The sequence below is a fragment of the Mixophyes fleayi genome, chromosome 1, assembly GCF_038048845.1.
Source record: "Mixophyes fleayi isolate aMixFle1 chromosome 1, aMixFle1.hap1, whole genome shotgun sequence".
Lineage (NCBI taxonomy): Eukaryota > Metazoa > Chordata > Amphibia > Anura > Limnodynastidae > Mixophyes > Mixophyes fleayi.
Window position 1 is genome coordinate 210,617,964 of NC_134402.1, and position 13,756 is coordinate 210,631,719.

The 13,756-nt window shown below is 35.8% G+C and overlaps 1 protein-coding gene and 1 long non-coding RNA gene across 5 annotated transcripts in view; one reads left to right on the plus strand and one right to left on the minus strand.

The window, feature by feature from the left end:
- The window catches only part of ZBTB7A (zinc finger and BTB domain containing 7A), a 115,818-nt gene extending 114,387 nt beyond the window's left edge, over nt 1-1,431 (plus strand). For all 4 annotated transcript variants that reach the window (XM_075204844.1, XM_075204845.1, XM_075204847.1 and 1 more), the window contains exon 3: nt 1,069-1,431. In XM_075204844.1, coding sequence (XP_075060945.1) covers nt 1,069-1,417 — 349 coding nt within the window. In that variant the 3' untranslated portion in view covers nt 1,418-1,431. The remainder of the gene's footprint in view (nt 1-1,068) is intronic.
- LOC142149253 (uncharacterized) lies at nt 1,360-10,444 on the minus strand. Its single transcript, XR_012690861.1, has 3 exons — nt 10,187-10,444; nt 6,755-6,782; nt 1,360-1,413 (listed from the first exon to the last, which is right to left on the minus strand). It is a non-coding gene; the product is annotated as an uncharacterized LOC142149253 (long non-coding RNA).
- Nucleotides 10,445-13,756: the final 3,312 nt, after the last annotated feature.

A 13,756-nucleotide genomic window follows, 5' to 3' on the forward strand; every position in this document is an offset into this window, starting at 1 on the left:
GGAATTTGGTTTATCAACACAAGATGTAAATTAAAAGTACAGAACGATAAACGTTCTTACCGTCTTTGATGCATCTTTTTAACCCTTTGTTGAGAAACCGGAATCTGTAGGTCTCCGAGTCCTGGAGTACAATGGAATTCGTTATCAGATCCCCCAAACTGTTACGTATGTATGTATCGTCACCAATAAAGATTGTACAATGCAATTGCTGTGGTTCCAAAGTACAAAGATTTTATTTGCAAAATATATTACAAGGCAACATTTGGTATGTATACGCATGCGCTTTTTAGTACTAACACAAACTTCTATCAGAACGCTCTGATTTCCAAAGCCAGAGGTGAACAATTTATACACAGTACAGTTGTAAAAAGCAGTGACATTACAAAGATACACAGTTACAGTATTAAGGTTTTCATTCATAGGTTGAAGGGTATTGACTTCCCTGAACTCGACATGGCATTGGTGGATTCCTGTGGTCATTGTACCTTGAGATTATCAGGTGTCCTTTCCTCAGGCTCCTGCCTCTACACCTGTATAAACTGATTTTTATGATCCCTGTGTACTGGCTATTTGCTGCATGAAAAAAGGATATTATTTATAACTAGCATTGGCAAGGTGTGGACACTACATAAATAACTCTGTAAACGTTCTCATGCAATTGCGAACAGATTGATACCAAACTCAAAGTAATTTGTACGTTGCAAACATTATTTAGCCTCTTTACCGTTTTATATTTTATATGAAATGATAGATAAACATTAACTTTCTTTACATGTTGTTACAATGATAATTTGGTTGTGTATTCATCGCAACCGATATTAGTGTACAGAAAATATTGATTACCACCTTCATCCAATTATTAAACTTCAACACCTACCAGTTGTTTATCATGTGATTGCCATGATAATTGGTTAAAAAACCTGTAGTGTGGACCAGCTTTACTGAAATTTGTTTGCCTTTTTCTGATTCACCACAGCTAGTCCTTATAAGAGTAGGTTGACTTAATAAACTTTTAACTTTTTCAGTGTTGCTAACTATGTTACTGACTGAGTACTCCTGTTTCTACAGGCAGGACAAGCTAAAGGTTCACATGCGGAAGCACACAGGAGAGAAGCCTTACCTCTGCCAGCAGTGTGGTGCAGCCTTTGCACATAACTACGACCTGAAAAATCACACTCGTGTACACACAGGACTGCGTCCGTACCAGTGCCAGGCATGCCACAAAACCTTTGTCCGTTCTGATCACCTGCACAGACACCTAAAGAAGGATGGCTGCAATGGGATTCCCTCCCGCAGAGGTCGCAAACCCAGGATTCGAGAAGAAGCTGCTCCTCCTCCCCCACCTCCAGGGGATGTAAATGGACCAGGAGAGATTCATACAGGGTGTCTAAGTGTAGGGGCTGGTGGCACTTCCTAAGGAAAACCAAAACCAAAAACCTAAAAATCTCTCTATAAATGAATATATATATATATATATATATATATATATATATATATATACTATGTTATATATAGTTATATAAATATGAAAGTATATTTGGGGTTGCCTAATTAGCACTATCCTCATGGGAGGTATGGGACTTGAGAGTGAATACTCAGCACAGGGGACCAGGGAGGGGTTTCATGTTCCTCCTGGGATTATGGGAGGTGGGGAGTGTTTGGACAGGTTGTATGAGTGTTTATGGGAGAAGTATAAGGCTAGAGAATGTGTACATGGGTAGGTTGCACTATTAATATACCTGCAAAGAACAGCAGTTACACTGAAATCAGACTTGTCGGAATACTCTGATTTACAAAAAAGGTTTATAATGGCAAGATACTTGCAACGCACATTTATACCTTTTGTTATGGCTTACAAGTATGGGATATATTAGCCAGAATGCTTTGGATGTAGGGTTTTCCCGGTTAAGGGGTAATTTGGAGCACAATGCCTATGATATGCTAACTTTATTTAAAAATGACCCCTATCTTTTCCAACTGTGCCTCTGTCATTCACGTCCTTATTAAATATAGATCAGTTTAGCAGTGCTCCTCACAGTGATTGCAGATTGCAGGATGAAATTGAAATCAAGCACTATTTCTTTTTTTCTTTATGGCTTTTGGTATTTTATCCCTAATGAAATAACAAATGCCATACCTATATATTGTGAAGGGCATATTAACAAGCTGCCTCTTGCCTAGCTGCATCAGTTTAATGCTATTTTTAAAAAGGGATGCCATTTAATACAAGAGATTGTTTTGAGCAATTGCATATTAACTGCAGTTCTATTTTAACCACTATTGTGTACTCCAGTCAATCACAGTAAAGTTTATTATGTGATAGTGGATACATTTGTTGAAACAACACACAAGCGCCAAAAGTAATATGAAAGTGATATCTTTAATGGCTTAATGTAATATATATATATTGTTAGAGAGGGACACTCACCATATCGGCATAGTCTTATTTCAATCGAACATTTCACAACTTTTTGGTCCAATTATATGACCGAGACAGTTATTCAGTGGAATAGTAGAAAAGATGATACACAGACAAACAAACACGCATGTGGTAACCTGGTTACTTGTGGACTCCAAACACTCAGTTGTGGCGTATGATGTTTTGTGGTATCATGCGTTTCACAATGGAACGCAAGAGTTGGAAGTGGTGACATGCATTTCCGGTACATATTAAATTAAATATTATTCTAATAGACGTCATGCTTTCCAACATGGCACGCATAAACCGGAAGTAAACCGATGCGGTACTAAGTGTACAAGCATAAAACGTATCCTTCAATAAAGTACATATTAAGTCATAGTGGAGCCTTTCAATAGCTGCAACCGCAAGATGCACTGCAGGCAATTTATCCCCGCATTAGCTGAAGTTATTATTTGGCTTAAGATGTATAATGATAGTTGAATACAGTTATATTGACCTCTCCATATATCACACACTTATTTTAAGCAGTTCTTCAATACCAGTGAACAAAGTATATGCATAGATATATAAAATATTAGGATTATTGTTTAGAGCCAGGTAATCACATTATATTAATTAAAACCACTATAGTATTAGAGAAGAACTAAATACAATAGTGTTATATCTACTCATGAGAAAAACATTTAAAATATATTATTCAACTGTAATGGCCTGTGTATTTAAGTGACACGTAAAGGTTGTTTTCGTTTGGCTTCCTTTTTCTTCAGAATTAACTCTCTGTCACATCCCCTATATGGTGGCGGGACTTAATCAATTAGCATGAATCTTAAGTTTGAGGTTTGATGCCCTGTTTGAAGAAAATGTTTGGCAATTGGTTGTTTGTCTGACAAGTGAGTAATGCTTGCCTAATAGATGACCTATGATTCGCCATCTTTTCATGAAATGTTCTGGTTGTCATTCTCACATAGTTTAGGCCAAAAGGGCATAACAAAATATAAATTACATAATCTCCGTGGTGCAAGTTAATCTATATTTGATCTTAATGTTTCCGCACTCTGGGGATGTAAGAAAACTGTTCCTGGTACTATTCCTCTATAGTGACTATTTGTACAATTTCTGTACTTTTTAGATCTTAACCAATTTGGAGTTTTATCCACAGTAAATTTCATCTCTTTATCTCTTTAATTTCGTCTCATTAGGAATTATGTAAACTAGGACTTCTGTAGTAGATATCAATGATGGTTTTGTGCATCCTGTGGGCCTCAGTATTATAAGAGGTTGTGAAGATTAGCCAGTCAGTACAATTGTCATTCTTGTTTTTTTTTTCTTACCCAGGCAATTTTATTTTCTGGCTTTGGCAAGGCACCTCTCTATATTTTTTATTGTGAAATTGGTAAGATTTTCTTTAATGCAACTGGATGGTGGCAGTTTGCATACAAGATAGTATTCCGGTCTGTTTTTGCGATAAAGTGAAGTACCCAAGCCAATGTCCATTCGAAAAATGGTAATATTGAGAAAGTCCATTTTATTGTTATCTATATTGTACACAAATCTTACTGGTGTATCCAGCATTTTCAGATCACTTGTACATATGATAATCTCTTCTATGGTATTCATCCAAATATGGAACACATCATTAATATATATTTTATAATATAACATTTTAGAACTTTACTTAGAGTATGAGAAAAATTATATTTACCATTACTATACATGGGTTTGCATAAGCAGGTGCCAAGTTTGGCCTCATGGCAGTGCCAGCCTATTAGATGTAATAATAATTGCCATTTTTTAAAGTAGCTATATTCCAAAACCAGGCTTAGTAGGTCTAAAAAGAACTCACTGGTATGGCTTGTTGTCCTGTTGTGACTCATTACCCTCCTGACCACTTCAACTCCTTCATTATGTTGTGTAAAGGTATAAACCAGGCTTCTGTTGGTATATCTATTAGCGCACATATTTTTGTAAGTAGGTCTGCTGTCTCCTTAAGGCAACTAGAGATTTCTTGCTCTTACATATTCTTGTAGATAAGCATCCAAAAACTGTGCAATAGGTTGCAAAAGTGAATCAAGTGCGAATATAATTGGGTGGCCAGAAGGGTGATACAGGGTTTTATGTATTTTTGTATCTATCATTTTGTCTATCTTTATCTTGATCATTTGGGTAGGGTTATAGTTTGGTTTCCAATATGTTTACACATCAGCCTGTTTGATACAAATTTCCATGTCATAATCAGCAATATTCTGGGCTAATATTGCCCCACCCCACTATTATTCAGTTCCATGGTGAAACTCCTAATACTCTGATACATTATGAGTCACAGCTGAGTGTGTTTGGTGTCCACAAATAGTCAGGTAAGCACATGTGTGTATGTTTGTCTGTCGTCCTTTGTTACTGTAAGTCTATGCTGATATGGTGAGTGCCCTCTCCATCCTAATGTATACTAGCCTGTATCAAATGATGATTTTGTTCATTTAAGATGTGAATGCAGGTCCCTTGATGTGTGTGTGTGTGTGTGTGTGTGTGTGTGTGTGTGTGTGTGTGTGTGTGTATATAATGTGTGTCATATATAGATAGATAGATAGATAGATCTCTATCCACATCTCTATCCACATCTCTATCTATAGAGAGAGAGATTTCATTTTTTTAAACGTTATTTTAAGTTACAGTAATAAAATATATACGAAGTTCAGTTAGTGTAAACAGGAATATGCACTGCAGTCTAATACATATTTTTTCTATTCTGCGCAGCAATGGAAACTGAATAAAGGTCATAAGTACAAGTTTATAAATCTAGTAGTTCTGATAAATACATTGCAAAGCAATCATTATGTACAATTAAGCAGTGAAATATGCACAGTAGTTTAAATCGTTCATTTAGAATAAAATTATTACTTAGCCATATAGCTGACTAACAAATTAATCCATTGAAATAGTTGTTCCCACACTGGTGAGTCAGGTGAGGTTTTCCTGACTCCCATGACAGGACGACAAATGAAGGAATGGTGATATACTCTATTCATTTTACAGTCCATAGTGACCATTGTTGGTATACACAGTCCAAAATATTAAATTTGTCATTCCTGAATCCTGTAGAGATAAAGATGCAGTCAGGGTTAAGTACTATGATGTTTCAGTTTCTACCCCTTGATTTGGAAAATGCAACTGAATAACTACTTAGTGCTAAGGCGAGAATCAAAGGTGCTTCATTTTGATGAGTGGTTTTGTGACACATATCTATAAACCTCTAAAAAGACTATATTTTATAAAAACAAAATGCCTTTTAGACATTTTAAAAAACAGCACTTATTCAATGGATTAATATTACAGTGCAGGGATTTTGTTTTTGAGAAAATGCTATTACTTTTTGCACTTTTTTATGCCTTTAGTAACAATGGCATGCTGCCATACCATAAAAAATTTAGTTGAACATGCTGAAAATATAGTATAGAAAATATAGTACATACATATCAGTGATGCATCCTGTGGGTTCTATGTAGATGCCATAGATAATGTCAGTGGCTTTAAACACTATTCAGCTAAATCTGATATACAACAGTTTCAAATATGTATAAAACCAATATTTTTTGCTTGTTATGGGAACAAAGTTTAGTGTTGGTGACTTTTTTTTATAAAATGTTTAAGTTCTATAAGTTTATCCAAACATTCTAAGACTTTTTTTTAAAACAAAATCTGTGTTTTGTACATTAAAGGAGATTTGGCACCATAATTGAATATATCAATTTCAAAACACAGCCATAGTGTAATTATAAATTATTCTGAAGTTATATTGGCTGTTAAAGTGTAAAAAGCACCTGTGGTGATTAAAAGTTTGCTTGGATAATGTTAATATAATTATTATTTTTTTTACATTATTCTTCACATATACACTTTTATTCTCAATTATTTCAGTGGATAAATATATGTGTAGATATTCTTATGTTGATAAATAGCATTATATGGTATATTGCAGCTGAAACTTGCAGTCCTACAAATCAAAAGTTACTACTTTATGTAACCATCTTGCTATATTTTAAACCTTTTAGGTGTATTACTCTAGGGTGTCTGCTCCTGTAGTACTCATTTTTTAACTGAGCATACGCAGAAATATACTTTATTCATGCCTTTAGGAAATTTAAGTAATTGAATCAAGTCCTTCTCAGTGCATCAAAAGTGCATATAGGTTTTTGTTGTTTACACATTGTATTGACAGTGTTCATATATACATGCTTTGTTTATAGTTTCCAGACCTGGGCATTTATTTGGAGTTTGCTGTTTCTTTTTTCAGTAATTCTCACCAATTTCAATGATGTGTTTTCACTCAGTACTTACCAGAAGATATCAGACATCTGGGCTTATTCTAAATAAAACAAATGTTAATTGGTTTTGGAAGACAGCATTTTAAGGATTTTTAAAGTATTACATTTTTAAATTATTCTATACCAGCACTAATATATTTGAAAACACTATTATATTTATTGAATAAGGCTTATGTTAAACAGGCATTTCTGAATGTCATATTTTTCCATATAGTGTTCAGGAGCTGTTTAGAAGCTCATTCATCACCAAGGGGAGGGTAGGAACATTTTAAAGGAAAATGCAGGTAGCCCAGTTACCCATCCCAAGGCAGTCCTCTGTAGACTGGCCCGGGGAGCAGATGCCCCCCCCATCCCAGCCAGCACCTGTTTATCACAAATAGTATTCAGTGGAAAATGCTGAATCACATTAAAGTTAAATCTATTATCACATTGACTTCTATGTGCGGGCACAAGATTCTGAACAAAATATGATGCTGCTTTTCTAGACACTCAATGTATCGTGAACACTCCTTGATCTGTTTTTGATGTATTGAGTATTTGGAAAGTGTCATTGTGTACTGTTCCCATGTTTGCTGCGATCACAAAGTAGTGAACGCAGCTGTTTTGTAGTCTATGTGCATTAAGTTAGATATATTGACACTAAAGGTAGACAGGTGACTGGTCATGAGAGTTTTCACATGACGAGAGACACTAGATTTCATTTATGAAGTGGACTGGTTGGGCAGTGCAGAATGCCTTGGCCTTGTGTCAATACACCTAGAAGGTCAATGCAGTGCATATCAAGGTAGACATCTACTATCTTCTCTCAGTAGAAGCCACCATAAACTAGAAGTGAGCCTAGGATTGCAGGAAGGAGGAAAAAAGATGCACATTATGAACAAATGTAAAAATCACATCAAAAGTCCAACTTTCTACAACTTTAGAACCACCCTTTTCATTAAATAAAACTTACACTTTTCCCCTAAAATACTGCTTGCATCACTGATAGCTTAATAAACCATAGTACTGAGCAGACATGGGGATTATCTTTATTACTTATGGCACTTTGTAAGTTTGAAGCTTTTTTTTTACATTGGGAAAAGTCCATGCACTTCAAAGGTGAAATGCAAATGGAGGGCACAATATGCCTCCTATTAAAAACATAAAAGAGACCTATTCTACACCTTGTCATAGTTGGTGCACATTTTAAGTCCTTTTGTGGAATGGATATGGCTGTGTACTCTTCCACATAGCAGGGGACACCAGCCTGAGCTGGCGTACATTACCGTATCTGTAAATACCTTTTCATTACTTCTTAAATAGCGTTATATAGCAATCCCCATTGACAAATGGGGACTGCTATATATTTTGTAAAAAAAATGCAAAGCAGCAGATATCTATGATATCTGCTGAGATGCACTGGTAATAAATATGCACAGTCCTTAAATGTGCGTCGGAAAAAGGCCATTTTCGGGGGAATTTAATGCAAAAAAATCATTAATAAATGGGCAACTCTCTCTCTCTCTCTTCACTAAATTAACAAGTTTTAGAAAGTTAACACAACAGTCTGTAGGGTACACACATTTAAAATTACATATTTCTGCACATGTTAATACACAATTTAGTTTTTATTAGCCAAACTGAACATATTGCAAAAACTAAAACAGGGGATGTGGCATGTTCTAAAGGCTGAGCAACCTGTAAGTCAGTAATATATCACAGCATACAATTGTTTATTGTTGTCTATGAGTCTGTGCTTGCTCCTGGGTTTTTTCCCACTCTTTCTTGCAGAACTCTTATAGCTCAGAAATAAAGTTACATATCTCCCAACATTTGGGAGCGCTTTTGAAGTGCTAGACTGCTGTACTCTCTTCCCCTCCCCTCCAAACACTACCATTGCCCCCGTTCACTGCAGCTCTGCCTTTGAATAAAAACTTCAGCGGTGAATGACAATACCACTTAAATTTCCCATCCGTGGAGCAAAACTGTCCCGATCTGGATGACGGATTAGGGCCCTCATATCAGAACTGTCCCGCGTACATTGGGACAGTTGGGAGGTATGTACTTAGGTCTTGCATGCATTGCATGTTTGAGATCTTCTCATAGACTTTCAGTACTTTTCAAGTCTGGAAACTGTGAAGGCCATTCCAAAATCCTAATATTTATTCATCTTAGTACTTTATTTTTCATTTCCATAATCTTACACAATATGATTTTGATTTTTATTTTGGATATTTATATGGCTGAAATATCAAACCTCTTTTTACCTTTTTATTATTATCTATGATCTTAATGGTGCCACAGTGCCGCAAGTAAGGAAAACTGAGCATACATATAACAGGTGCATACCAGGTAGACAAAATAAACTTCTGATTCTTTCTTCACTTTCTGGGACATTCAATTTCTAGCATTTGCTGATAGTAAGTTGAAAACATTATTGATTACAATAGATACACCCCTTTGCAAGGCAAGGTGGTGGTGTTCTTCAAATATACTTTTCTGGGTTTTCTAGATCTTACCTTGACTTCAATAATTCCCTTTAATTTCTTGACAGCCATGTTTAAATATTTTATAGCCCTCCTGAGAGGTAAGAAGGGTCATTATTTATTGAACTCTAGTATTGCCTTCACCTGCCTTAATTTCTTGAGTCCCTAACAAAAAAAAAAGTTTTAATGCATCAAATAGAAGTGTGCCCACACTTTTGCAAATACATTGTGTATTAAAATATGCAGAAATACATCATATTTAAGTTTGCACCCTGCAGGAGTTGTGTTACCTTCATAGGTGCCCAAACTTTTGCATACACATAATATTTGGTTTCTATCACGTAAGAATAAGGGAACATACTTCTGTATATATGTATACATTATATATATATATATATATATATATATATATATATATATATATATACACACACACAATACATAAATGCATACATACAATACAGATAATACATTATAGATTCAACAGACATAATGTTAAAACTTCAGAAGTAAGTATATAATATCCTATTCTGTTGTGTGTGTATATATATATATGCACACACATATATATATATATATATATATATATATATTCTAGTGTATATGCTGTAAGACAGAAATGTATATGAGTGTATGGTCAGTATTGCTCTTTTGTGTAGTGTGTGTTTAGATGTAACAGAAGAAAGAGAAATAATATGTTTTAAGCAAGTTCTTTTTGTGTGTTTAAATAGGAATAGTGCAAAGAGGATGTGTTTAAAGATAAATGTCTGTTTGCAAGTGCGTGTAAGATAGAAACATGTGCTCAGGCCAAGGGATAATACAGACCAAGCATAGAGAGAGAGGGAGATGGGGGAAGGAAGCTAGAGTCCATTGTAGTGTAGATAGTAAGCATTCCTGAGATGGGTGAAGGAGCTAACCTTTGTAAAAAGATTCAGAGAGATATAAGATAAAAGTTACAGACAGATAAGGTATAAGCTTACTGTGGAGTGTGTATGTCCTGTAGGCTCCAGGTGGAAGAGATGTCCCAACTTCCAGGTGTGTATGTGGTGTGGTCAAAAGAGAACTGTGTTGCCTGCTTCAGTGGCTTATAAACCTTTACCCAGAATGCATTGCTTCAGGTAGGGGTTGTTCGCTTTATTACACCTCCCACAACTGGACACTGCCTGCAATGATGACTCACTGCTCTGTGTTTCTTAGCTGTGACTTCCTGTCCTGTGAGCATATGTTTTCTTTTGTTTGCAATGTGAGACAATTTCTTTGTTTGAAATGCTCTGGCTTTCAGCCAGTTCATATTTTAATCTGCACATAACTTCGGCGCATGTAAACAGCAGTGGAATGCTAGTGGCCATTATGCCTGGCTCAAGCTCCGCCCACTGCGACTGCGTCATCAGCGGCGATATTGGAGATCCTTCACACAAGTATTTGTGTGCTACATGAAAAAACAGCCAGTATTTAACTTATGTGCAAAATAATAACCTAATTTGCACCCCGTGCATTGTAACATGGTTTAGTACAGGAGAAAATTATTTTTTTTGCCTTACTTTCCTTAATGAATCAGGATTTACAAAATGTGCTCCTTTTAAAGCTCTAGTTTAGCAGAAATAAAGGCCCATGTAAATATGGGACTTGTTAACTGCTTGTTATGTTCACATGTGAAGATTTTATTTAAAAAATGCATAAAAACAATGTACACATTTGACACATTTTGTGTTTTCAGTGCTCTTTTAAAATGCTGAAGATTTTAATTAATTTATTTTAACTGCAAATGTAGATTATTGTCCAAAAAGCCTCTAAATTAATTGTATACACTTTATTAACACTTCGATATAAATGAGGCATCATTTTACTGTATCATAACATACTTTACACAACATGACAATAATATATCCAAATTTTCCATTTTTTTTCCAATTACAGTATCCTGAATTAATTAAGCAAATCATGTAATGGAATTTTTCTCATGTTATATCGGAATCTCAACAGAATCTTAAGAAAGGTGCAATGTAATGGGCAAAAACGAGAAATGCATGTGTTTTTGTTGATGGTGTATTTTACATTTTGTCATAGGAGTCAATCATTCATATGCTTGCAGTATGTTCAGAGTACAATTTTGCACATTATCTTTAATGCAAAAATAATGTAGAAAAACTCTCAAAAATATTTTTTTGTATTTTTAAGCATTTACTATTAAATTAAGCTAGAATTATTCAGTGGTGAAATGTAATTGGATGATTATTAATCCACTGTGAAATGGGTTAGGTTACAAGTTATCTCATAGCCAGCATCTCATGAGGTATTCAGCAGTCACTTTAAAAGCAACAAATAGCCGTATATTGAAATCATAGGTAAGTGTTTTATTTTGATGGTTGCCAACTGTGTCTTCTCGGGTTTGATATCGAATGTCAACATTCAAAATGTCTACACCAAAATGTCGACTGTCATAATGTGTACATGTTCATAATGTCAACACAGTTAAAACGGCTTAACGAACCCTAGTGCTACCAGTCTAGGCTGGTACTAGCAAAATCAGGGGGACAAAGAGTATGGAGTCCCCCTGATTTTACTATTACCAGCACTAGGGTTTTTTAGCCTGGGCTGGTGCTAATATAGCAGGGAAACCTGCAGTGTGAGGTCTGCCTGCCATATTGCCAAACCAGCTTCAATCCGGTCACCACGGGGCTGGATTCCCTAGGCAGATTGGGTCTGCAAAAAAAAACAATGCAGACATCCCAGCTAAGTTCAACCAGCCACCTGCTGATACCACTAGGGCTCTTCCCCCATCCCTGGGAAGGTGGGTGGAAGGTAATATTCATTTTATAATGTATAAATCCATTTTGGCCCAAGTGCACTACAGGTCCCAACATGCACAGGCTGCCATAAAGTATTTGGGCATGCTGGCGCTTATAGTACTACAAGCAGCAGCATATCCATGGCTGCCAGGACATTCTGGCACTTGGGGAACCACATGTGCCATCATGCCCTGGCATCCAGGGCCCACTGGGCCTGGAGTGCACCAAGGAAAAATTTAAATAAAACAGACACAAGTGTAAAAATTATTTTATTTGAAATAAAAACACCCCTACACTACCCTCATGCATCCTCTTTATTGCTCACTTAAATCTAGGCATGGCATCATCTTCATCTGTAATAATCCAGGGATCCTTGGCTTGGCAAAATACGCAACGCAATACTAGCTCTTAAAAGCCCCCGGCACAAATTAGTTGTTACGGCGGTTCAGTCATATATATATAAGATAGGGATTTCCCACAGCTTGAACTCAGGGTATCAGTTGAATGTCGACATTTTAACCCTGTCCACCTTTTCATGTCAGCATTTTAACTATCGATATTATGAACATTTACACATTATTACCGTCAACATTTTGGTGTAGACATTTGGATGTCAACATTATGAATAGTGACATTTAAACTACATCCTGTCTAGTCTTGATGTTTCCAATAATGTACCTATGAATTTGCTGTATTCCACCATATTTTACATGTCCTAATCTGCAGCAATTATAGGAGTGCAGGACATTGTAACAATGCAGCTACATAACAAGCAGATGTTTTGTTATCATTGCAACCTGTACTTGGAATTCATAGCAAGTCTTATTCAGGGAGAGACGTTAGGGCACATAGGTGATTGTGTAAGTGAATGTACAGAAAGTTTACAAGTAACTTGGTACTACTATTCAACTTTGAAAAGAAGTTAAGCACCTTAATAGTAAATACAAATCCCTGTAATGTTTACATGTTTTGGGGAATTTTGCACAACAGAGTCTCTACATTGTGGGAGATAATGAGGATGGTGCTAATTAGGATATGTTACTTCCCCTAAGTCTTCATAGCTGATTGCACTTGTAAATGAAGCTTGAATTTTAGACAGGAATTATTGTTTTTTAATGTTATTTTGATGTTTTAGTGAGGACACAGAAGACTGTGTACATTGCATAATACCACCCACTTGCATAAAGAACATCCGCTTACTAGATTTATTTTTCATTTTAAATAACATATTTGCTGCATTTCCATGAGAAACATTTGGACCATGTTTTTGTCTGCTACTGTGTGACCAGACCTCCCTTAGGCCTCATATGAGCATTTCAATCAAGCACCCAAAGCACATTTAATGCACATCAACAAATCCTAGTACATGTTCTCTGATGTTGTGGCTCCAAAAAGTTATATAAGTGAATGACAATCTTTTAATTTTCTTTGCATCCATTTTAACCTTACCTGTGGTGTTGAGTGGGGAGGCTTGGCACAATTTAGTGGTGTTCTATTTGAGCAATCATTAACTACGTAGCACATAATCTTGCAGAGAGGCTTTGGGAATGTGCTTTTACCTTGCAATTTTTTTTGTGCCCCGGGCATACAAAGCTTTACAGTGGACCAGCACCCAGTGCTGCTTTCAAATTTAAAAAAAGGTTAATCTGCTTGATAGTTTATTGAAACAGAAAGTGACAATTATAATTTACTTTTCATAACGTTACATGGGGACTTCTCAACCAAAGGATTTGGCCATTTAGAGGCAAAGATTATCATCAT